We start from the raw sequence: 24,835 nt of genomic DNA, 5'->3' as shown, positions 1-24,835 counted from the left end.
TTCTTCCCCCGCCAGCCTTCAGAAAAGGTCTGGGGACAGACTGTCCCCGGACCTGGTCTGAAGGCGGTTTCCCTAGGAACGCATTAATTGATTTTCAATGCATTCCTATGGGAAACCGTGCTTCGCAAGACGAAAAACTCGCAAGAAGAAAAAACTTGCGGAACGAATTAATTTCGTCTTGCGAGGCACCACTGTACAACTGAGCCACAGACTTCCTCCTTGATTTATAAACTACTACTACTTCTTCTTCTTCTTCTTCTTCTTATTATTATTATTATTATTATTATTAATAATAATACCCCGCTCATCTGACTGGGTTTTCCCAGCCACTCTGGGCGGCTCCCAACAAAATATTAAAAACATGATAAAACATCAAACATTAAGAACTTCCCTAAATAGGGCTGCCTTCAGATGTCGTCTAAAAGTCAAATAGTTGCTTATTTCCTTGACATCTGCTGGGAGGGCATTCCACAGGGTGGGCAACACTACCGAGAAGGCCCTCTGCCTGGTTCCCTGTAACCTCACTTCTTGCAGGGAGGGAACCGCCAGAAGGACCTCAGAGCTGGACCTCAGTGTCCGGGCTGAACAATGGGGGTGGAGGCGCTCCTTCAGGTATACTGGGCTGAGGCCATTTAGGGCTTTAAAGGTCAGCACCAACACTTTGAATTGTGCTCGGAAATGTACTGAGCGCCAATGTAGGTCTTTCAGGACTGGTGTTATATGGTCTTGGCAGCCGCTCCCAGTCACCAGTCTAGCTGCCACATTCTGGATTAGTTGTAGTTTCTGGGTCACCTTCAAAGGTAGCCCCACATAGAGTGCATTGCAGCAGTCCAAGGCATGCTTACCCAAGAGTAAGCCCCATTGAACACCGTGGGGTGTCCTTCTGAGTACATGTGCATTGGGCTAAAAATTGGGCTAAAAAATGTCCAGTAGTTTCAGCTTCCCACAGGAGGAGCCTCACCACACAACCATGTCAAGAATTCAGTGTCAGGAATTTATACTGGCAGGACTCACTTTGCTTGCTTCTTTCTTCCACTCCTTTGGGAAATATTTGCAAAGCTTCTGCTCCAGGTCAATGAATACATATTCATTGTCTGAAAAAGAGACAGGAGAACTGATAGTAAATAGAAGGCTTCAGGGACAAACTGTGACATTTTCAACAGTGTGACACACACTTCTAATGTTAGTAATTATATATAGGCATAAAATTAAATACGCAATTAAATCATTTAAATTTGAAACCTGTTCTTTCTTTTAAAAGAATTTTCCCACTTACCAAATCTTGGAAATCATGTCAACTGGGCAAAAATTAGAGGAGCTACTTTATCCAGGCCTCTGTTGCCTGAATACATACAACCTCTGCTATGTGGCAGAGAGAAATAAGGATTGTTTCTACATGGGGCCTCTTTACTCCTGGGGCGTAGGGTTTGGGGCACAGAGTGGCAATTTCTCAAGGCACACTTCATATCCTGTAGCAGCACACTAGAATTAATACTCACACTTTTTACGAATGAAACATTTGGGGATCACTGCTCTAAACTATACTGCTAGCTGAGTTTAGTGGTGCTGAGCTCCTGCTGTTAGAGAACATAGATCGGGTCAACATATAGTTAAGCTCACAGTTATAATTCTGATTTTTTTAAATTAAAAAACAGCAAGTAAAGACAAGGCTATAATTGAAGAGTACATTCTGAAAAGGATCTAAAATGTCAGGCAAACTCTCTATATAAGCACAAAATACCACACACCCCTCTCCAAAAAGTGCTAGTTTTGTGTCATGAGCTTCTGTAGGCAAGAGCTTATGGCAGGGTTGGGAAGCCTTATGGTTGGGGTCAAAGGCAGCCCTCTAGACCTCTCTGTCTGGCCCTTGAGACTTCCCCCAGGGCATGCCTCTCCTCAAGCCAGACCCAAGATGGAAAAACGTGTGTGTGTGTGTGTGTGTGTGTGTGATTTTTGTGTAGTTAAATGTACAAGAGTAAAAATAACATCCATTGCTCTTCCCACTTTTCCCTCTGGCCCTGGCCACTAATGGAATGTGGCCCCTGTAAGGTTGCCCATGAGGAAATGTGGCCCTAGACTGGAAAAGGTTTCCCACCCCAGTCTATGGCTTCCAACACATGAAGGGGCCGACAAGTACATGTTCTGCCTAGGGGAAAGGGGAAGAGAGGCGCGTGTGTATGGTGAAAGCCAGAGTACCGCTTGCCTTGAGGCAATCCTAACTCACTAGAAGAGACCACACATTTGATGTTCTCTATCAACAAACCTCCCCTCTCCCCAAGAAAACTCCCAAGAAATTAATAGTGTGATGTTCTGGCGCCAGCTGAAACCTTATTTATTTGCCCAGGCTTTTATTTAATGATGGCTGTGTTTTTCTGCTGGCTATGTGGTCCCCCCCTTCCCATTTTGTCTTAATGTATATTATGTATTGGGTTTAAATATAATGCTGTCCAGGATTGCTTTGGCAATGAAGAGCGAGGGGAAATGGTTTTGAATAAATAAATAAAATAAAAAGTCACACCGACAGCAGGCTGAGAGTAGTAGCGGTTACAGATATTCTATGACCATATGGAAAAGCAAATTTATTCATATGTTTGCATAAAATTTGATGATCAATATTATTTGGGTAGGGGGTGGAAGCAAGGGAGGGTAGCGATCAGGAAAGCAGGATATCAAATTGTGGCATAAATTAATAACATAGACGCACATAAGCCAAGCTGAAGACAGTTTTCTTTTTTCCAAGCCAAATTCCTGGTGTAGAGGTTAACCAAAGGAGATGTTGAGGTGTATTATATGGCAAATCAGTATGGCTCACAGTCTTCCAGCTGTTCACTGGAATATGCCAAGCCACACTGATATATGGCCAAGGCAAAGGGCTAAACCAGATTTAAATAACGTGTATGTTTTTAAAAAATGCAAATAGCATTAGCTGGTGGGGTGAAGCGGCTGGCTCACACCTCGTGAGGAATTCTTTTTGGTCTGAAGTCAGAATTTGCATTGGGAGAAAAGTCTCACATGGACCCCCTTATGGGGAATTTCACCCCAGCTTCAGGAAAGGAATTTTACCTCAGAACCAAAGCAGGGAGAAGAAGGGGTTAAGCCCTCCTTCTAAGCCACTGTGATTGTTGTAGTAAAAATGTTATTTGCATTAAAAGAACACACAAAATACCCACCCTACAGTTCAATGCAAATATCCACAGGCCCCAAGAATGAGCTACTGCTGCTCAGCTGCTCCAGTCTAGTCTGAGGGACCTTACTCACGAGTAGAGCCAGCCCTGAGGACCAGGTACACATTCTCTTCCTCAGCAGCACTAGGCGCTGGGCTTCCCTTTGTGAAGACCACAAATCCCCCTCACATGCTTCGCAACTTTGCACATGAGCCCGTAGTGGTTTGCAAAGTGTTATAGACTATTTGTACCCTGAAAAGCACACCACTTTATTACTGTTTCAGCAGCATTTCTGGGAAAGGGGACATAGAAACCAAGAATTATTTGTATATGGGGGTGGGGGGGTGGCAAACCTACATGACTCGCTAAGCTGCTTTAGGATTTTATCAACAGTGCGTGATCTCCCTGCCTCCCTCAGCCAAGAAACAGCCCTTCTTTCTTTCCACCTCCTCTCTCCTCAGACGCAGCCTGCAGTTGTGGCCGTCCTCCCATCATGTGCAGGAATGCAGCAATACATTCCGACTCTAATGAGGTTAATATTGTCAAAATGCCAACCTGCAGTGTAATCCTTAAGCTACAAAAACAAAAAGTCCTTCCCACCCCCTCCAGCTTTCTCACATAAAAGCAGAGGGTCCAGTCTGTCCCCCCCCCCCAGTTAAGTGGATTAAAGGTTAAGTTTACAGAGCCTTGTCATGTGTTCCAAGTTGCCTCTTTTTTTAAAAAAAAAAGAAAAATTGTGTTCCTTTGATTACATGAAATTTGGGAACAATTTCAAGCTGATTACAGCGGAGGTGTTTGCGTGGGGTGGGGGGGAGGACTTGGATAGGCACACAAATTGGCCAGTTTAAGTGTCGCTCGCAAAACACGCCAGCGCAAAGGCCAAGTTTCACTGGTGCCAAGGCTCAGAGCCCCCAAACACTCATACTCAGTCTCAATGGCTCAGCTCTGGAATCGAAAGCAGTAACAAGAGTGTTTTTGAGAATGTACAGAGCGCATTTTCTGCTCCACTGAGTAAGCACGGCTGGGCAGCACGCATCTGACATTGGGGAGAAAGGCTGATAACAGCATAGGATCGCCAGGTTGACTTGAGTACTGACATTACGCATTTCAGGTTACAATCCTATACGCACCTGGGAGAAAGTCCCATTGAAATCAATGATACTTACTGAATGTGTGTGTATGATGTGCCTTTGCAGGTGTACCCATAAACATTCAGGATCACCGCTGGTGAGCTGTTTACTTGATTTCTGTAGGATGCTATGACATATAGGGAGCCTTTGTACCCTGAAGTGTATGCATATGCAAATGAGGACCACGGAGGACAGCAGACAGTGGCAGGTGCAGTGGGCTGGATCCCAATTCTGCCCTCTACGTGTTCATTCCTACTTGGAATGATCACCAGCACAGGATTTGTGAATGCAAATTATGTCATCCAATTCGTGGTAATTATATTGATTACAAAGATAGGGGCTGGATTTCATTTCTGCTTGCCAGATGGAATGATTTCCCTTCTCCTCCCCCTGCATGCTGTTCTAGGGGTTCTCCTGACACCCCTGAGCCCATCTGGGATGGGGTTCAGGGGCCTCTGCAGAGGAGGAGAGGGGAGGAAAGCCCCACTGATCTAATGGGACTTGTGGCACTTGTCTCCTGTTAGTGAAAACTATTTAGTTAAATGTGGCTCAAGGAGTCATACTCAGAGAAGACCCATTAATTAACCCAATTAGTCATATTCAATAGGTCTACTTTGAGTAGGATTAGCCATGAATACCACCCAAGGGGCTAAATATGGGTGCAATATGAGTTTCCTTCAGTATAAAGGCAAGGCACCTGTGGTCCTCCAGATGTTAGGCTGCAACTCACATCAGCCCTGACCATGCTGACTGGAGTTGATGGACTTCCAGCAACATCTGGAAGGTCACAGGCTCACCACCTCTGATAGAAAAAGGTGGCTGAATTTTATTTCATCTTGAAAACTGTGAACGTGCATCAGTCCATGCATTGCTGCTGCCATCACTTCACACAGTACATTTTAGGGGTAAACTAAGCTTTAAGGCAGGTTTGCCTCTGTCTAATGAGTGAAATGGCCCTAAGCAAAGGTGGATAGTGAAAACATCCTTTGTGTAAGGAGTGGTTGATTCAGAGCAACACCTGTAAGTCTCCAAACGTGCTTATTCCCAATTGTGCAACACCTGGGAGAGCAGTGTTAGCGTATTAAGGCAACCTTGGGAAAGGCAACGACTGGGAAACCAAGACCAGTTTCTCCTCTCCCATTAGATCCTGGCGAGCATCAATACAGTCAATGTTTGTTTTATCTATTAGGCTTTCCAAGTTCTGAGAGATTCCACTTGTGAGTCATATTATATACAGTACTGGTATCAAAGTGACCTGGATTATCGAAAAGAATGCTCTGGCCTACTGGTATGCTTCTTCAGCCTTCTCTGTAGAATAATTTAATCACGTTCAAACTCCTCCAAATGTCAGTAAAAACAACATTCCTCACAAATTATGGCTTTGAAAGCACTGAATACATCCAGTCCCAGACTTTCTAGATACAACCTCACCATACAACCAATATTTTAGAATTCTATCTAATGGAGAGGGAGAGAAAGAGATAGAGATAGAGACAGAAGACAGACAGAGAAAGAGAGAGAGAGAGAGAGAGAGAGAGAGAGAGAGAGAGAGAATAGCTTTATAAGACTAAATTTAAAAGCTCAAACCCCTCCTTTTTCTAATAGACATGTTCACAGGCCAATGATAAAAGGGCTTTGACACGAAGCTCCTGACTAGCGACCACACTACACTGAACGTCTCAGACCTACATCCAATCCCATGGATACTTCTGAAACAATTTCTCTCCATGCTTACTTTTTACAACACTGATGCCAAAGAAGTGAGGATCTTTAATTCTCAGTGCGTCACAAACTTGCTCGAAGAGTTCCTGTCCAGTGGCTTTTACCTACAAAGGAAAAGATAATGGTAAATAGTTTACCGTTTGAACAAGATAGGATAGTTTCCCCTTGCCTGAGAAAACTTAACAGGTATTTGGACAATAAAAAACCTGAAGGAGCAAAGTCCGTGCCTGCGCAAACCTTCGTAGTGAGGGAATTTGCGCTGCCTCGTGGCTCCATGCTCCATTGCATCATTGCATCTGACAGCGTGAACCGAACATACTGCCATAAAGCACATCCACAGCTGGATGGAAACAATTAAGATTGCTCTAGAATCCAATCTCTATTGCTAACATGTATATTGCTTCACAGTCAGTGAACTTAAGCCAGCTTAATGCTGTGTTAGATAGACAGTGGCCAGTATTTCATAGTGATGAATTAGAGGCAATATTATTACACATGTAAAACAGCGCCATGTTGCATGATATCCTGTTGTGCACTGGAATCACAGGGCAATGTAGAATAGTAGATAGCATGGATGAATCTGAACACTGGAGGTCAAGGTGAAAACCTGCTCAGTCATATAAAATCATTGCATGGTTCCCCCTCCCCGCCAATAAGTGGATTAAAGGTTAAGTTTATAGAGCCTTGAATGTTTTTCAGCAAGTCACAAGTTGGGGTTTCAGACATATCATGATGCCATGGTTTGTTTATCACAAGCTAACAACTTGCCCGGTAGCCATTTGCAACCAGGAATTCCATGCTGGCAAATGTGTAGGCTTGTGAAGGAGACACAGACCTCTCCATTTTTCCTTGGCCAGTCCTCTTGGTGTTGCCATCCAGCTGCTTATGCTAAATGCTAGTATTCTGTGTTTCCAAGCTGGCTACAGAAGAGCATTTCCCCTTCTCCTCTGCCAGACTGGGAACACACTCAGGAGGCCAGTAAAAAACAAAAGAACCACAGGCTAGTAACTTTTATGGCCTGATTTTCAAGACTGGGCTAGTACAACCAGGAGTGAGGAGGCACAGGCTCAATTGTTGTATGTGGCCATTCCATCTTCTCTATCTGGCCCTTGTAATTCTTAACGTATTATTACTGTATTTTTACTTCCCGGGAGAGCAACTTGCAGGATTTTCTGCCTGGCATGTCGAAATAACCTGCACAGCCTAGAGTACTCCCCCTCATTATAAAGGTCATCCATCAAGGTGACTGAGGCTGAGTCAGTCCCAAACTCAGGCCTGAATCCATACTGGCATGGATCCAGATACAGTGGTGCCCCGCAAGACGAATGCCTCGCAAGATGGAAAACTCGCTAGACGAAAGAGTTTTCCGTTTTGGAGGTGCTTCGCAAAACGAATTTCCTATGGGCTTGCTTCGCAAGACGACAATGTCTTGTGAGTTCCTGCTGGTTTTTTCCCCTCCCCCCTTTTTCTAAGCTGCTAAGCCGCTTATCAGCTGATCCGATCAGCAGATAAGCCGCTAAAAGCCGCTAATAGCGCTACTCCGTCAATGGGCTTGCTTTGCAAGACGAAAAAACTGCTAGACAAAGAACGGATTCTTTTCGTCTTGCAAGGCACCACTGTAATTAATCACATCCAGGAACGTCTGTGGTTGCTCTGCCACAGATGCTGCAAGAACCACTTTCAAGAACAAAATGAAATAGATATGTGGCACTGAGGGAGCATGGGAGCGGAAATTCAGAGACTGGCTTCATCATTTGAGACCCTGTTGCAGATCTCTCAACACCATGAGGCACACTTGGCAGTGGCCAAAGGGGTGGGGTGGGGTGTCTGTAGTGGCCCTCACATTATGCCAGTGCTTTGTGCCAGGCAAGCTGGATCAGGCCCCCTCACTGTATTGTTTCTGATGGCCACAAATAGATTGCTGTTTAAAAAGGGCTTTGGCTTAACATCCCCCCCATTCTGACATTCAATTCTGTTGACTCTTTTGTAGTTGTTATTGTTTTCTTCATTTTCATGCTGATATTTTGATTTAAAATTTGGTTGAATTGTGTAATGTTTTATATTATTGTTCACTGCCTCAATATATGGGATATATACCCACATGCTTGTGCAAGGAGGAAGGGAGTGTGGGGAAGCATATAGGTTTGAAAAATGCCGAGAGATGCATGGTTACTTGGATCTAAAGTCCACTGCATAAAGCCAAGTGACAGAATTTCAACTTGGTAGAATACAGTCCCACAAAACCTCCTGCAGCGTTAGGAAAGAGAATGGGAATATCACACAAAGTCCCTTCCTTATCAAGATGTGGATCTATTCATGAGCTTCTTGCATCCTAGTCAGTTAATCTCCCTTCCAGGAATTCTGCAAGTATTAATATAGATCTTCACACACTCTGAAATGCAAAGGGTGATGCAAGTCCCATTTCCTTATTTCTAGAGTAGAGGAAGAGCTAAGAACACAACTCTGGCCTCAACAAGCCTCTGAAAGAAGCACTTTCTATGTCCTGGGATGCACTGCAAAGCCTTCTTGTCCTGCATGCTGACCCTTCCTAGTTTTTATGGACAAATAAACCATGCACAAAGTAGAGCCTTTTCTGTTCAGCCGCAACTTGCCAGAACTCAGTTCTGGCCCCTCTCAGGTGGGTACCATTGCCATTCTAAGAAAATGAGGGAGGAGTTCATGGTGAGTTCCGGCACCCCTTTTTCTAGAAAAATAGCACTGCCCCCAAAGTATTTTAATCCTTCTGGAGACACTAAACCAATTCTGTTCCATGGGAAGAGGGAGCTGAGGAGGGAATGAATCGGATAAAGAAAATGGTTCTATTTTAAGTAGCCTTTCAAGGGCCAAATTTAATGCTACAAAGATGGGGCATGCAGATAAAAGAACTCATTTGAGAAATCAAGATTACCTTCTTTAGTGGTAGCACCCTCTGAAAGAAGAGCTACTGGGACACAGATAATCAACTAGGGACTTACTTGATGGAAGTTCTGGTTCCAGTACTAGTAACTCGTGTGCACACCAGAACATAGACAGCTACTGCCACAAGGAGAAATATTCAAACCACTTCTTATCGTGGCTGCCTTCCTGCCACAAACTGTGATGCGTGCAGCAACTCACAATAAAGAATGAGAGTGACTTTCACCATACTATGGCTACCTCCCTCACAATGGAACATAGAAAGCTCTCTTATCCAGAGTCAGACCTTTGCTATCAACACCAACCTTCCCCACCTGCTACACCCTCCAGATGTTGCTGACCCATGCTCAGAAGCTGTAATGTTTCTGAATACCAGTTGCTAGAAACCACAGGAGGGGAGAGGGCCTTTGTGCTCAAATCCTGCTTGAGGGTTTCCCACAGGCAACTGGGTGGACATTGTGAGAACAGGATGCTGGACTGCATGGCCCATTGGCCTGATCCAGCAGGCTCTCCTTATGTTCTCATTAACTCCCATCATTCTATCTACTGGCTAAGCTGGCTGGAGCTAATGGGAGTTGTAGTCTAAAACATCAGGAGAGCAGCAGGTTGAGCCATACTGACTGACAGTGGCTCTCTAGGGTTTCAGACTTTCCTAGCCTTCCCTAGTGATGCGAGGGATTGGACCTGTAATCTTATACATACAAAGCATTGGCACCACCTCTAAGCCCAGAAAAAATAGGAAACCGCCTCATATATGAAGCTCATGATCAGCTGCTGACCATAAATGACTAACTGCAGGAAGACCACTGACATGGCCAGCAAGCAGATGAGAGGAGCCTCTCCCTGCCATTTTGCACGTACCACACTTGATCGAAATTGCCAACAATCGACGGAATTCAAGCCCATTTGAGCTGCTGATATCACATCAGCTCTTAGCAGCATGGTCTGGGTCATTGGTATGCCCATTACGTAGCAGACTGTTCTGAAATATTATAGACCACTGTGTTGATGCCAGAAAACTAGAGCATCCTAATTCACCACTCACTACGCCAAACTAGATTGTCTTGTTTTAATGAAGACACTTCGCAGCAATATTTTGGTAATAACATATGTATTGAAAAAATGGCACTCTATGGGGGAAAAGAGTAGGGTTGCCGTATTTCCAAAACTGAAAACCCAGACAGAGGTGCATTTTTCCCCTCCTCTGAAACCTGCCTGTTCCCTCACTGCCTTTGCACGCACCTTCTCTGCTGCCCCTCCACCTCACAAAATTCTCCCTCCAATATCGCAAGCAAGATTTATCCCTCCCTCCCTCCCATCTACCTGGCCTGTCCCCTGCTTCCTCCAGCCTCGTGAAGCCACCACCCTCCTCATGGAAGCAGCGTCTGTACACTCCATGCTCCACTCTTGCCCGCAAACCACCACCACCACTGCCTTTTTGCTTCGCAGGCTTGCCAGTCCATGGGGGGGGCGCCCTGGTCCTTCCTTGGATGCCCAGGCCTCTGGTTGACAGCATGCAGCCGACCTCAGCATCACTGTGGGGGCTGCCGCTGCTGCCGGCAATGTATTCCACCCCCATTGCCATACATCCCGGTTTCCCCACAGATTTTGCCAATTCCGGAAATTTCCCCCCGAACGCCGTTTTTAAGGGCAGAATCCCAGATTTGTCCGGGAGACCCCGGATGTGTGGCAGCCCTAGGAAAGAGAAGAACCTAAAAGAAGCCCTTAAGTCCCAGCAGATGAATGAATCAGACTAATCCAAGGGACAGTTTATTATAAATTTCAAGTCTTTCTCTACCGAGTTCCATTTTTAAAAGACTGCCCTTTGGCAAAGTGTCATCTGTATACCAAGTGACTCTCCCACCACTTAGATCTTTGATGGAGCGCTGTACTTGCTAGGTATAATCCACACTGCAGTGTGTCAGTCGGTGCGTAAGTTCAGGGTCACCCCCTTCCTATCGCTCACGGAATTTTTCAAGAGCTCAGAAATCTCCTGCTCTTTAATCCGAAATGGGTTGTTTTGACAAAGTGCCCAACCATCAAGCAAGTATAAGCTTAAAAGTTTAAATCGTGAGTGTTCTTCCAATTAAGGGTTTCTTCAAGCTACTGCCACAGCAGCGTGGGAACCATATTTCTTGAACTCTGTGGGTGCCCTTTAATCTGGGGGTGGGGAGGGGAACCGCCAGGAACCTGCCCTCCCAAGGTCAGCCGCATTGTGGTGCTTACCAGGAGGGGTGCGGTGGTGGGTACGTTGTAACGGTTCGGGTGTTGTGGCAGAGTCAGCCTGCCATTGTTCCCACCCCAGCTTCCTTGCTACCTTGGATCTTCCAGTAAGCAGAGAAATGTGACTGACAGCAGAGCAGGTGCATGGTACCACCACTCCCTGCTTAAAACCTTCTCCTAGTGGGGGAACAAATCCCCAAGTGGCTTGCAAATTGTGCTAGGCACCGTCAGTTATATTCGCCTTTATCATGGATTTAGCATCCTTGCTGGGAAGAGCAAGGTTCACGGCAAAGACCCACACGATCAACCCTGCCAACATGGTTGAGTCATTTAAATTTTATCCCAGCCCCATAGGATCTGCTCTTGCAAAAATTGCTCATATCTATTAGGAGCTTGTCCACACGTCTGCTTGTACCGTGCCTAGAAAACATGATTCCGAGTGGTCTCCTCCTTGCCCCACTCCTTTCCCAGGGTAAACCTGCTCTTTAGCTTTGAATTGGAACAAATGACAATCCGTGGAGAACCTGATTGCTGTTTGCTCTGATTGAGCACTAAAGAGTAGTTTCCTCCAAGGGACAAGAGGAAGTATGGATAAGCCCTAGGAGAACATTTAAAGAATGCTGGGTGTAAGGTTGTTTGTGTGAGTGTCACACACACAAGGACTGCCCAGTTAGAAATAAACAGATGCTAGACAGCTTCCTATTTCTCTCTCTAGATTAGTCATGTCTACTCTGACTGGCACTGACTATTCAGACCTTAAGCAGAGGTGTTTCCCATTATCTGCTACCTGATCCTTTTAACTGAGGATGCCATGGACCTTCTGCATGAAAAACATGTGCTCTACCACTGAGCCATGGTCCCCTCATCTTGAAGTAGACTGGCCCCAACCAGGGCAGTTCCAGAGCACAGATGCTTACTGCACAAGTACTGGATCTCACCATGGAGAAACAATTCCTATGCTCATCCATGGAAGCAGATGAGACCAGCTCATGGTTAAATTGATCTGTTGCAGGCAAAAAAGAGATTATTGTGGTAGTGGTGACAATGACAATTCTGTCACTGCTCTTATGACTAATAAAGAAAAATGGCCCGGTGGTGCATCCCTCAGCCTGCTAGCTAATAGGTTTCAAACTGTACACTGAAGGGCAATATAGTCATGAACATTTAACTGATGCACATGGACTTTGAGGCTGCATACACATGACTACTTACCATGTGATCATTGCAGCATGTATGACAGAACAGATGAGCTATCCCAGTAGCTATCCTAGACAGATCCCTTCAGAAATAATGGGAGTTCAATTGCAAGTAGAGTCTTACATAATGGCTGTCACATCAGAGGATTGTAGGAATCCACCCCATTCTGTTAATCCCCGTTAGTTCACTATTGGGGTCCACATGGGACCTGGTCTGCTGTTTGTACACTACCCCCCAAAAAAGCTCAAGGGCTGAAATAATTGGATATTTGCTGAATCCATTCAAGACTGTAGCTGTATACCCACCAGACATTTAAAACACCTTTAAAGCTTTTTTCTTCTTCCAAAGAATCATGGGAACTGTAGTTTACCCATCACAGAACTTCAGCTCCCAGGATTCTTTGGGAAGGGAGGGAATGTGCTCTAAATAAGGTTTAAATTTATGACATGTATGCAGCCTGACTTTTCTTTTCCCTCTATTTCTGATGTTCAGGCTGTGCATGCCATTGCTGATGTATGCAGAACAGCCTACCCACGAAAAGAAAGGGGCATCAGCAGGCTTGGCGGGAATCCTGAGGTTTGCAGAAGTACAAAAAATCATTAGAAGTATGGGGGAAACACCTAACTGGGAGGCGCGGATAGTCCCATGGGAACTGTGTGCTCTCAATGGGCATGGAATTCTGGGTGAGCATGGCTGAAATTCTGGACAGGAGCACTGCAGACTGCAGGATTTTGTTGCATTTCCAACGTGTGCTCCCTTGGCCTGAAGCGAGATGAGTGCTGCACCCCATAGTCGCCTTTGACTGGACTTAACGGTCATGGGGTCCTTTACCTTTTTTTTTTACTATTCCAATGTGTTACTATTCATAAAGATTGCCTATGCTAGACTGGGCAGAAGGTAGACTGAGATCTACTAGTCGGTCTCTGGGTGATTTGATCAGCAAGGATTTCTGACCCTCTCTTATCTATCACAAGCAACTCCCCTGCCACTGGAAAATAGGATGACATCCAAATAATACCCCTTTAAAGGGCCATGTTACTGAAAAACTGAGTGGGATAACACAGAATAACCCCTTTGATCATTTACTTTGAACATATACTGTTCTATTTCCCTCCAGAGGGGACTTGAAAGTGATGGAAACTTTATACCTATCAACAACAAAAGGCTTTCTAATAAGCTTTCTAATAAGCTTTCTCTTCTTTATAGGTTGTTGTCACTGTTGTTATTATTGCAAGCCCGGTTTTATTGGCCAAACACATGAAAAGGAAAACAGGCAGTTCTATGCATGGAAATAAATAGCTGGCCTTTTCAAATACAGACCCCCACCAAACAGGTGCATGTTGCATAAAAAATGTGAATCTTGAAATAAATCTGAGCCTAGTAAACAAGACTACTTTTTGTTCATTGAGACATGGATTGTGAAAATCAGGAAACTGCCCTTTTCTCTTTCTTAAAACAGATAAATAAATAACGGAGCCCTGAAACTAATTCCCATTAACATTTTGAAGTGTATAAAAGCTACCACAGACAGTGAAATACATCATTCTTTACTTTAAATATTGGGGTTAATAATTAACATTTAATAGTCACATTTCTGTAAGGGTCTGTTTTAGGGAGACTTTGCATAATATAGTGCCACTTATATTTTGCCCCATATTATACTAGGAGACAATACTGTGCAAAATATGTTTCCTAAACATCTTCTGTGTTGGAAAAACCAACACAAATGCCTGAGTTAGCAGACAGATGTGTGTCTTTACTCATATGCAAGTGGACCTTTGGTTTTCAAATGCTGTAAAACCATTAGGGAAGATGAAAAAGAATTTAAGAAAAACAGTCATCAAATGTAACAGAGTTCCTAAATCCACAGAAACAGATCCTTCAGCTAGTCTGGTCCTCTTCTTTTGGGAAGTAGGTACTGACTGGGGTAAATGGGATGATCTTTATAGATAGCTTCTTGTTGGTAAGCTTTCTGTAAACAAAAGACTTCTGAGCCTCTGTTTTACCACTCTCACAAGCTACTCAAATACATTCTTTTGCGTCATTCATGCTGGTTTCCCAGAAGGCGGCAAGAATAGACTTACCCCAACCATCACATTGAGCTGGTCTCGGTTTGGCAGGAGCACGCACATGTTTCTAAACTCCGGTGGCATCTTGTTTTGCAGAGCTTGCTTGCTCATTGCAGAACCGGTTGCAAACTTCTCATACCCACTCCGCCAAGTAACGATGCAGCAGCCAGAGTCTCAGGAACCAAGCCAACTCCTCTCTCTCTATCCTCCGAACCTGAGAAACACAAATCCTTAAGAGTTTGTTGTTCAGGAAAATAAAGGTGGACGTCGCGAGCGGCAAGAAGCCGATATGTTAAAGCGATCTCTTGAGCTTCATTCTAATAACCAGCGCTAACAGCCAAGCGTCTCCCAAGGCTGCATTCACTGGGGCAGAGTCATAAGTAATTCCAGCATTAGTCAGCTCTTTCGACAATTAACGGCTGGTTACACTGGGCTCGGGAGAGTGGCACACATTCCCTTCTCCTGAGTCATTAGCCTTGTCCCCCTCATGCCAAGTATCACAGTCCAGGGTTTTGTTTTGCTTTGTGGATTTGTCTCACCTACGTGGGCAATCAGCCCTCAAAAGCACATTCTCCCTCATCTGAGTCACTGGGAAGTAATGCAAAGAGCAAGGAAGAATAGGGAGAGGGGATCCATAGAACACCAGGCGCAAGATTATGAAGTCAACAGTAAACAGTACCACAGGATGGGCAGCTTTCCAAAAGGTGAATCAGGGGAGAAAAAACACCACAGTCACGTGCCTTTGTGAGTTAAGGAGTATTAGTAAAAGTATGTGGGGAGGAATTTATTTTTTTAAATGTCAGCACAGAATGATTGGAGATGACACTGGATCTCGGTGGAAATGAGACACAGAGAAGGTATACACCATGCTGTCTAATAAGCCATTGCTGCATTAGTGTTTCTCTGAACACAAGATGCCAAAGGGGCCATTAAGTGGAGAAGAATTATTACCCACACACCTTGCTTGCATCTGGCTGGCTACATCTAGAAACAGGATGTGAGACTAAGAGGACCTTTGGTCAGTTGGGTGGCCAATGTTTCCCATGTTACAGAGGAGAGCCCTATCTGTGAAGGACTGTCCAGTCCCAGCCCAGTCTAAAGATACAAAGAACCCTAAGAAAGGAGAGCAGGAGAAATCTTGAAGTTGCCCACCAGCTGTTAGCATTTGGGCAGCAGACTGAGAAGCCACACAGGTCAGTCTTTCTCATTCCAGTGTGATGTACTGTATTCAGTTTAAGGTAACTGTTTCAAAATTTGCATCTATACATCCACATTGGCATACGCTCCTTTAATTTATTCATTTATGTTGAATAAGAGTCCACACCACCTTTCAGGAATGAAACCCTTCTCCAGGCAGTTGGCGTAACACTGGGGTAGCCCATGTGGTGATCTCCAAATGTTTTGGACCTCAGCTCCCATCACTCCTGGCTACTGGCTAGGCTGGGACAGGTGGGAGTTGTGGTCCACAGTGTATGAAGACCACCACATGGGCTGGCGCTGGTAGAATATCTCAAAGTACAACAGTAAAGTGCAATAGATATTACATGAAAACATTCCGTATTATTAAAGCTAGTGACCAAGAGCAGCCCAGTGTTAGAAAACACAAAAAAATACACCACTATGCTAGCAAATCCCCACATATACTGTATTTTTCGCCCTATAGGACACACTTTTTCCCCTCGAAAAATGAAGGGGAAATGTTTGTGCGTCCTATGGGGTGAATGCAGGCTCCTTGGCTTCAGCGATAGCAACGCGAAGCCTCCAAAGCCTGCGCTCTGCCAGCCCCACAAGCTTGGGGGGCAGCAGGAAGGCATGCAATGCCTTAGCGCTGCTCCCCGACCTGGCTTTGAGGCTGGCGGTGGGGGAAGCTGGGTCGAAAAGCCCACAAGCTGGGTCGAAAAGCCCGCAGGCGTCGCACGCTCTTTAAGGGGTGCGCGGCTTCTGCGGGCTTTTCTATGAGGTGGGGGAATTCCCTCCCTTCGTAGAAAAGCCCACAGGAGCCGCACACCCTTTAAAGAGCGAGCCGCTCTTGGGGGCTTTTCCCCGAGGAGGGACAAGGGACTGACTGGCCGTTTCAGTCCCTTCTCCCTCCTGGTCGAAAAGCTCGCAGGAGTTGTGCGCGGCTCCTGTGGGCTTTTGCGGGAGGTGGGGGAATTCCGCCACCTCCCGCAAAAGCAGGGAGAAGGTCTTGGAGTAGCGCACAGGCTGCGTGCAGCCTGTCCGCTGCTCCCAGAGCTGCAGGGGGGGGGATCATATTTTTTTCCTTGATTTCCCCCCCTGAAAATTAGGTGCGCCCTATGGGCCGGTGCACCCTATAGGGCGAAAAATATGGTAGTCTGTCCATGTAAACCAAGCTAAAAGGTACAAGTTTTTCAAGACAGTTGGAAAATATCCAGGGACGGGGACTAGTGTCATGGGGCAACTCTATTCCACAATTGTGGGGCCACCACCAAAAAAAGCCATAGCTCATGTGCTTGCTAGGTTAACTTCCTTTGTGAGTGGGCATTTCAACAAGGCTTTATTTGCTTTAATGTAAATCTGTCCTGGCTATTGATCTTGTTTTTTTGGTGATGTGGAAGTGGTTACCTTTTTGGTGTGATAGAGCAGGGCCCAGGCAACTCCATGCTTAAGGCTGACCAGTGAAAGTCTTTCTGGTATGGGGAAGGGGAGGAATTATGTCAGATCCACAGAGAAATGCAAGGACCTTCTAATAAAGGAAAAGCAAAACTCCAGGGTCGAAGCAAGCTAAAGGATGACAATTTTGAAATGAGACATTATGTAATCATGTATTTTTTTGGCTTCACCTAGCTGCCATTCAACAGTTGTTAGGATAAAACGAACTCTGAGCAAACCGTGCTTACGGGCTCAGTAAACTAGCACATTGAAACTCATTTTCACCATGCTGCCTCTGGATGTGCCCAATACTCAGACACAAAGAACAAAATTCTTAATATTGCAGGTGGGCATGTCATCAATGCTGTTTTTACAGCAAATGCAAACACCTGCCCATCACTTTTGTGGCTCAGATTTATAGGTTCTCTCTAAATAACAAAAATATGCCTTGGAAGCTCCCATACCACAGCAAGCCCCGAGTTGATTTCGTAGTATTGGGGAAGCTGTGCTCTTTTGACTGTAAATAAACAGAGAAAAATTCTGCTAACCTAAGGACAGAAGGATTCTGTACTCTGGAGTTAAATAATTTTGCAGGTGATTTCCTTTGCTTTTGTAATGTATCTTGCTAGACCTGAGAAATTTCAATAAAAGTATGGAGGCCACAAGGGCGATGGAATTTCTTTTTCCAGACACCCCTTTCCACCCTAGTAAGAACATTCTCAAATTGCTATGAGTAAAAATAGAAACATAATAATAAAAACCTAGTTCTGTTATATTTTAAGTGATCTGATTATAGTGTTATCAGCCACATGTTATTAGGAGAGTCTATCCAACATGTGGCATGAATCATTAAAGGCTAGCCACAACAGTTAAGGGAAGAAGGAAAGTAGGAATAATGTCATTTAGTAGGGGATGAAAAATGGAATTATAACTCGCCAAGGTTCCTAGACTTCTCTTACAGAGAATCAAATTATAGGGATATTAAATATATGGAAATCATATTCCTACGGCTTTTGTGAATAATAAAATATTGTTGAGGTTGAATTGTGAGGATTCTCACTAAAATCAGCAGGGCATTCTAGATGAGCAACATCTAGAGACCACTAGAAAGAGCTGAGGTGTCTCCAAGTTGTTTATCCAGACTACAATGGAAAGAGGCCACTGGCTTTTTTTGTTATTCCTAGTGATATTTTTCTAGAATAGGATGTGCCAGCACTCACCATGACGCCCCCGTGAGAGGCAATGACGCCCATCTGAGAGGTGCCAGAACTGAGTTCTGGCTGAAAAAAAGCCCTAGTTATCCCTTATTCCAAAACATTTCAATCCTCCAACTCCTAAAGAACATAATGGACATCAGATTCCATTGTTGTGAAATGCCTCCTATTTCTGTAAGGTGGCTCTGGTAACTCTCTCTCTCTCTCTCTCTGTGTGTGTGTGTGTGTGTGTGTAGCATTTATTTATCAATTTGACAAAAATTATACACCACTTGATTGTATCAAAACCTCTCAAGTGGTTTACAAAAACTGATCAGGGAACCTTGTTCTCTCCCTCCATCAAGCTGAATGGTGCTAGTAGCAACAGTCATTCTGGCAATATAAAGGTAAAGGTAAAGGTACCCCTGCCCGAACGGGCCAGTCTTGACAGACTCTGGGGTTGTGCGCCCATCTTACTCAAGAGACCGAGGGCCAGCACTGTCCGGAGACACTTCCGGGTCACGTGGCCAGCGTGACAAAGCTGCATCTGGCGAGCCAGCGCAGCACATGGAACGCCGTTTACCTTCCCGCCGGTAAGCGGTCCCTATTTATCTACTTGCACCCGGGGGTGCTTTCGAACTGCTAGGTTGGCAGGCGCTGGGACCGAGCAGCGGGAGCGCACCCCGCCGCGGGGATTCGAACCGCCGACCTTTCGATCGGCAAGCCCTAGGCACTGAGGCTTTTACCCACAGTGCCACCTGCTGTGGCAATATAGAAACTCTATAAATAGGGGGCAGGATGGGGGGGGGGATGCCACTTCTGCTGGGCTCTTCTTGTCCCTGCTGGTTCTTATAATGAGTGTGACTTTACTGCATCTTGAATTTCCAGGGTGACAGCAATCAAATCAAAGAAGCCCAATAAGGAGGTAAAAGAGAAAGGAAGCTTCTCATGCCCTGTTATATATTGAAGGAAGCAACCACTGCCGTTACTGGACTGTATATGCACCTTGATGGTAGCTATTCCTGCGATTAAGAGAGTATTTCACAGTATTGATGCAATACCACAGCGTAGCTAATTCATGTTAGCCATGGGCAAACATGCATAGAGATTAAGGTTCTCAGTGTTCTCAAATCCGATGGTGTAGCTGTACCATATAGTCATAGTGTGGGTGTGTTATCTAAAGTGTATACTATGCCATAGTGGAGCTGAGGCACATTGGTCATGGACAAGTATCTCCATGTGAACATGAAGGTGATCCATGTTCTTAGATCCTGGGGAGATCAGAGGCCCTGGTCCCCTTCAAAACATGCTGTCTCCTACCAAAATGGCGGCATCAGAAAAGATGGGTGTGGAGGAGACAGATAGTAGCTCCAATCTCCCCCCAAAATTCAGCTATTTTATGTTCTGCCAGAGCTCCAAGATAGTGGAGAGTAGGGAGATCTCTCTAGTTCCCTTTTCCTATGGGATTGTCATAGAAGATTGACAGGTTGGGAAAGTGCAGCACAGAAGCTGCCTTATACCATATCAGAGCGTTGATCCTGCTAGCTCAGTACTGTGGTTTGGGAGGATTTCAAACAGGGGTCTCCCCCAGCCCTACTTGGAGATGCTGGGTGTTGAACCAGGATGTTCTGCACGCAAAACAGGTGCTCAGGACCTGGCCTCCATGCTTCTGACTTTGATGGAGCTCTGAAGATAAACAATGGAGGGGGTGTATCACTGCATTTATTTTACCCTTCCTCTAATCCACTTGGATGAAAAGTTTAGAATCACATCCCCCTATGCAATCAACACCCCTGCTTCCTCCAAGAAGATGAAGATGAAACTCTTGATGAAGTGGTTTAGAAATCTTTTTCCAAAAAATGAAATAAATTCTAAACAGGTGTGTGCAAATGAAACTGCACCCCTGTGCTTTCCTCTACCAAACTGGAATGCAACTTTGAACGTCAGGTGTCTGTGTCCAATTTTGAGCAATTTCCACTTCCTGCCGCAGCCACCTCTGTCCATCCCATGATTTTCTGGATGGTGCCCCAATCTTCCAGAGTGACTTTTGGGGTGTGCAAAGGGACAGAAAATCTCCCTTCTGGAAAACCTCCTTCTTAGGATCCAGAACATTACCTTGCAGCCTAACGTACCTCAGAGGGTTGCTATCAAATGGGATAATTCCATAAGCATCATCGTGGGATCATGTGTTGGATAGAGACATAGAGTAACAAAAACAATGGGTTGCTGGATTAACTGATGTGATGCAGTGACATTAAAGAGGCTAACACAGGGGTGGGGAAACTGGCCCTCCAGAAGTTGCCCCATCTGTCTCAGCCAGTGTGATCTATGGTCAGGAATGATGGAAGTCATAGTCCAACAATATTTGAGGGCCAAAGGTTTCTCATCCCTGTGCTAAGAGAAGACACAAATATCCTTCTCTCTCAGCATGGTATACAATATAATCTATATAGTTCATTAAAAGCAAATATCTAAGTTAATACCACAGTATGATGAAGCTCGGGCAACCAACCAAAGAGCAGTGCAGGTTTGCACAATTGGATTGTGAACCTGGAGACAAAGCACACATACTTATTATACGCAGATGGTGTCAAGACTGTCCATATGCCATGCTTTTTGTTTATCACCGACGCTGACCTCTAAATCTCAATTAAACTACAAAAGCCCAGTGAATGCATTGCAGAAGAATTAAGAAAAGCTGAAGTCGGTCATGTGTCTCTTAGGCTGTTACTTTGCCTGTGTTTTAAAAATGGCTTGGTGTTTTAAATTCCATGAAAGTGTGTTTTAAAAATATAATTGCTCCAACTGGGACCAATTTAAATTTCCTCAGAAGGAGAAAGAATCACCCTGCCACACACATTTTGGGTGCTCCTTAGACTCGTCAACTGCCTTTAGATAGAAGTCAATAGTATATGGTAAACATATCATACTAACAGGATAATCATATTAATGTGGACTCAGAAGCAAGTCGCACAGTTATTAAAACATGAAGGGTGCAAGTCATCCTTGTGCTGTTCCTGTTCTGTCAGCACAAGCATTTCGGCTGGTTGGATGGAATGATTCCCCACCCTCCTCCCAGTGTGTTGTGCTGTTCTGGTGGTTCTCCCAAGCCCCTCAGAGCCAATTTTGTGGGGCACACAGGTGAAGGAGAGCAGGGGAAAGTGCAGTTGCACAAGTGGAAGTCTTTGCACAGGACATACACTGACAGAGTAAGATAGGTGAAAAATATTCTACTCCCCGCCTCCTGCTCCAAAAGAAATGTAAAGTGGCCTACAACCACAACATCAAAACCGAATTCACAAAATGCATTAAACCACCACCAGAACATACCACCAGTAGAAGAATGGTTAAAAGCAGGGTGGAGACTGAGCGAGTGATGGGCAGAGAGTATGGGTTGGAAAATGGTGGGTGGAGTGGAAGGAGAGTGGCTGTGAAGGCCAGAGAAAAAGGGAGAATGAGATGAAAGATAGAATGGAGTTAGGGTTGCTGTTAGGACAGCAAGCATATCATTAAAACACATTCTAAAAGCCTTTCAAAACATTTTAAAAACAGTTTTAAATGGTTCCATCCTCTCAGCCCATGGTTTCAAGGTTGTCAGGAACAGCCATCAAATGTCTGAGTAAACAGGAATGTTTTAAAATTCCTCCTGAAAATCAATAATAAGGGAGAACAATGTACCTCATCAGGGAGGGCATTGCACAAATGGGCAACCACCACTAAGAAGGCCCTGTCATGGGTCAACAGTCATGGGTCAACCCTCACTGGCAGCACCACCAACACAGCCTTTCACTTGCTGGTTAATCTCAACAAAGAGGGCATTCCACAAGATGGGTGTCATAACCAAAACAGTCATTTGTTGTTCACTATGCCTCAGATGACTGAGGAATATTGAGTAGGGCCTCAGATACTGAAGACAGCATGCAAGGAAAAACATATGGGAAAAGCTGGTCCTTGCAAAACTACTCATGGAACTTACTCCCAAGTGTGTATAGTACTGCGATATTAAACTTGTTTCACAAAACATAGTATAGGGCTAATGTCTGGGACTGCACAAACAGAGCATATTACTTCAGTTCTTTTGGATTCACATTTGCCTATCCATTTGTGAGGCCAATTTAAAATGCTGCTTCTTACCTTTAAAGTCCTAGATTTAGGAAGGTCCTGCACCCTATCAGAAGCTGCGGAACCCACATGGGACGTTTGGGTTCCAAAAGAATGTTTGGAAACCAGAACACTCACTTCTGGGTTTCAATCGGGAGCCAAGGTGTTTGAGATCCAAGGTACGACTGTATAAATCTTGTTAAATTAAAAACAAACTTAACAGATGGTGTGGGAACTGGCTCCCTTAAGGGCTGCCTTCTGCCGCATGTGCCCCTCACACATTCTGCTGGAACACCTGAGGTCCAGCTCCAAGCTGCCCTGTCAACTGAGGTTCAGCAGATGGGCAGCAGAGGCAGGGCCGACTTTTTGGATTGCCCTCATCACTATTTGCTTGCCAGCAGCAGATGAGAACCTGGCTCTTTCAAGAGGCCTTTGATGGAAGCTGAAGCAATCATTGGCTCTGACGGCTGATTTTTTATTACTGTATTTTACTGTATTGTTTCCACGGCCTTGAACATTTTGTATTCCTGTACTGTTAGCAGTTTTGAGCTCCCTAGCGGAGGAAAAGCAGGGCAGAATTTTCCTGATGTGAAAAAACAACAATACCAACAAATTTCCTCCTGTTTTCATCAATAAAAGATGTTGTGTACAATTCACTTTCAGTAGCTTTACGTGCATTATTTAAAATGTGCAATGTTTCACGATAATCCTCAAGGTAATGCTTCACTCTGCACAATAATATTTGGCTCCTGGAGCTGAAGAGTATCACATCCAAATGTCACACTTCCAGAAATTTATTTAAGGTTTGCCCTCGCATGGGCAGAAAAGCAATTTCCCTTTCCACAGCAAATCTAACTTGCCACTGACTGTGAACTGTTTCAGGCCTATGACCATGAACCAGGGAACAGCTCAAAGTAGACACGTACAGAATTGAACAGTTAATGGCTTTTTTCTCCTGAAATGTTCAATACTTTCTGCTTTGGTACAAGAAAATGCTCTTTTTATAAAGTAATAAATTGTGCTAAAATTGAGATTTGGTTCCTGGACTTGGGGGCTAAACAACTGCCTTATGAGAGTGGTATTCATCTATGGTTTGTGCAAAGCAGACCTACTGAAACTAATGGAACTAACTTAACAATGTTTATTAACTTCAATGGGTCTACTCTGAGGAAGACATAGTTGAATACCAGTTTCGGGTTATACGGAGGGGCTTTGGAATTTCTCTTCAGTAACTTGATAAGTAAGGCACTCCCCAAACTCCCAGGAATTTTAGAAACTGCTTTGATGCAGTGCAAAGGTCAGTAATGGTGATGGGGGGGGGAGATAAGCAGGGGAACTGGTACTTGTATGTGAATGTTTGCACTCACCTAAGGGGAACTTTAAATAACCTCACTGAGGCTTGAGGGACTAAGACTACTATTGCACTTTAAACACCTCTGGTTTAAAGTATTTAGAGGACCACTCTCTCCCACCATAAGCAAGTTGTACAATTATCCCTCATAGGTCTTATCCATGCAAAAGTTCTGACATGCACAGACGTTCCTAGTATCCATATGAACAGCTGCATGGATTTTTGAGGGCCACTCAAATGCTAGAAACCAGAGTGGTAGCTGGGGGCGGGGGGCTAGCCCGGTTTTTTGCCCCAGGTGAAGGGGGGTTGTCAAACTGGGTCTTTGACCCAGGTGAAATAAAGCCTACTTGTGCCCCAGTAGAAAGCTAGATGCAGGAGATTACTCTGGAAATGTGTTACTCTTAGGGGAATTCTTTCGCTGAGGGCAGAGGGGTCACACTAGTCTAGCAGCTGGCAACCTAAACTTTGCACATTAAGTCTACCCATCCCATTTTGTGATGTCATAGTACCTAGGAATGAGGGATATTATTTATTTAGATCTCAGAGCAGTTCACAAGGTGCAACAACAGCAGGCTGGCATGCGATCGTCCGAGAGACAGAACGCCATGTTTCAGCATGTGAACGGCTGCTGCATGACTAAGTGGTCTTTTGCCAACTATGCACTGAACTGCCCTAAGGCCTACAAAGCAATCGGTCTTAAATGTCAATTCAAAGCAGGCTGCTAAATCTTCTGCAGAGGGACATGTGGCAATTTAACGATGGTCCCAGAGGGAAGTAACTTATTAGGCATTCCTGGTTCATGAAGCGTCTTTAACTTTAGGGCTGCACATTCTTCAGGACAACAAAGCTCTGTTCTGGGGTGCACTCTGAGCTCTTTGAAGAAATAGTGGGACAGAAATATGATTTTTTTATTTTTAAAGATGGCTCCCTGGATGCTTTTTGACAAATTGCTTTTAGCCTTGTAAATTGAAGTTCAAGGGGTAGACACTCCCACTTTACTCAACTGAGCCCCATATTTCTTCCCCTGGTCATTTTTCGACAAGTTTTAAAGGAAATTATAAGTAAGTATGGGAGAAAGGTCCATAATAATACATTTTCGCTGCTGAGCAAGCCTGGGAGAGGAAATACTCCTCCCATTTAAAGACATCTCAAAAAG

At 44.7% G+C, this 24,835-nt stretch overlaps 1 protein-coding gene across 2 annotated transcripts in view; it reads right to left on the bottom strand.

The window, feature by feature from the left end:
- The window catches only part of FRMD1 (FERM domain containing 1), a 61,230-nt gene that overhangs the window by 22,718 nt on the left and 13,677 nt on the right, over nucleotides 1-24,835 (bottom strand). The window contains exons 1-4 of one of the 2 annotated variants that reach the window (XM_082217105.1): nucleotides 14,961-15,056; nucleotides 14,437-14,635; nucleotides 6,030-6,120; nucleotides 1,015-1,094 (exon numbers count right to left, since the gene is read on the bottom strand). In XM_082217105.1, coding sequence (XP_082073231.1) covers nucleotides 1,015-1,094; nucleotides 6,030-6,120; nucleotides 14,437-14,532 — 267 coding nt within the window. In that variant the 5' untranslated portion in view covers nucleotides 14,533-14,635; nucleotides 14,961-15,056. Of the gene's footprint in view, nucleotides 1-1,014; nucleotides 1,095-6,029; nucleotides 6,121-14,436; nucleotides 14,636-14,960; nucleotides 15,057-24,835 lie in introns of those variants that run through there. The other variant, XM_082217104.1, reaches the window with a different exon arrangement.

Source organism: Podarcis vaucheri (genome assembly GCF_965113315.1).
Source record: "Podarcis vaucheri genome assembly, chromosome: 3".
In the NCBI taxonomy this organism is placed as follows: Eukaryota; Metazoa; Chordata; class Lepidosauria; order Squamata; family Lacertidae; genus Podarcis; species Podarcis vaucheri.
The sequence above is the reverse complement of the archived record's forward strand: the minus strand, read 5'-3'. Positions and strand labels throughout refer to the sequence as shown.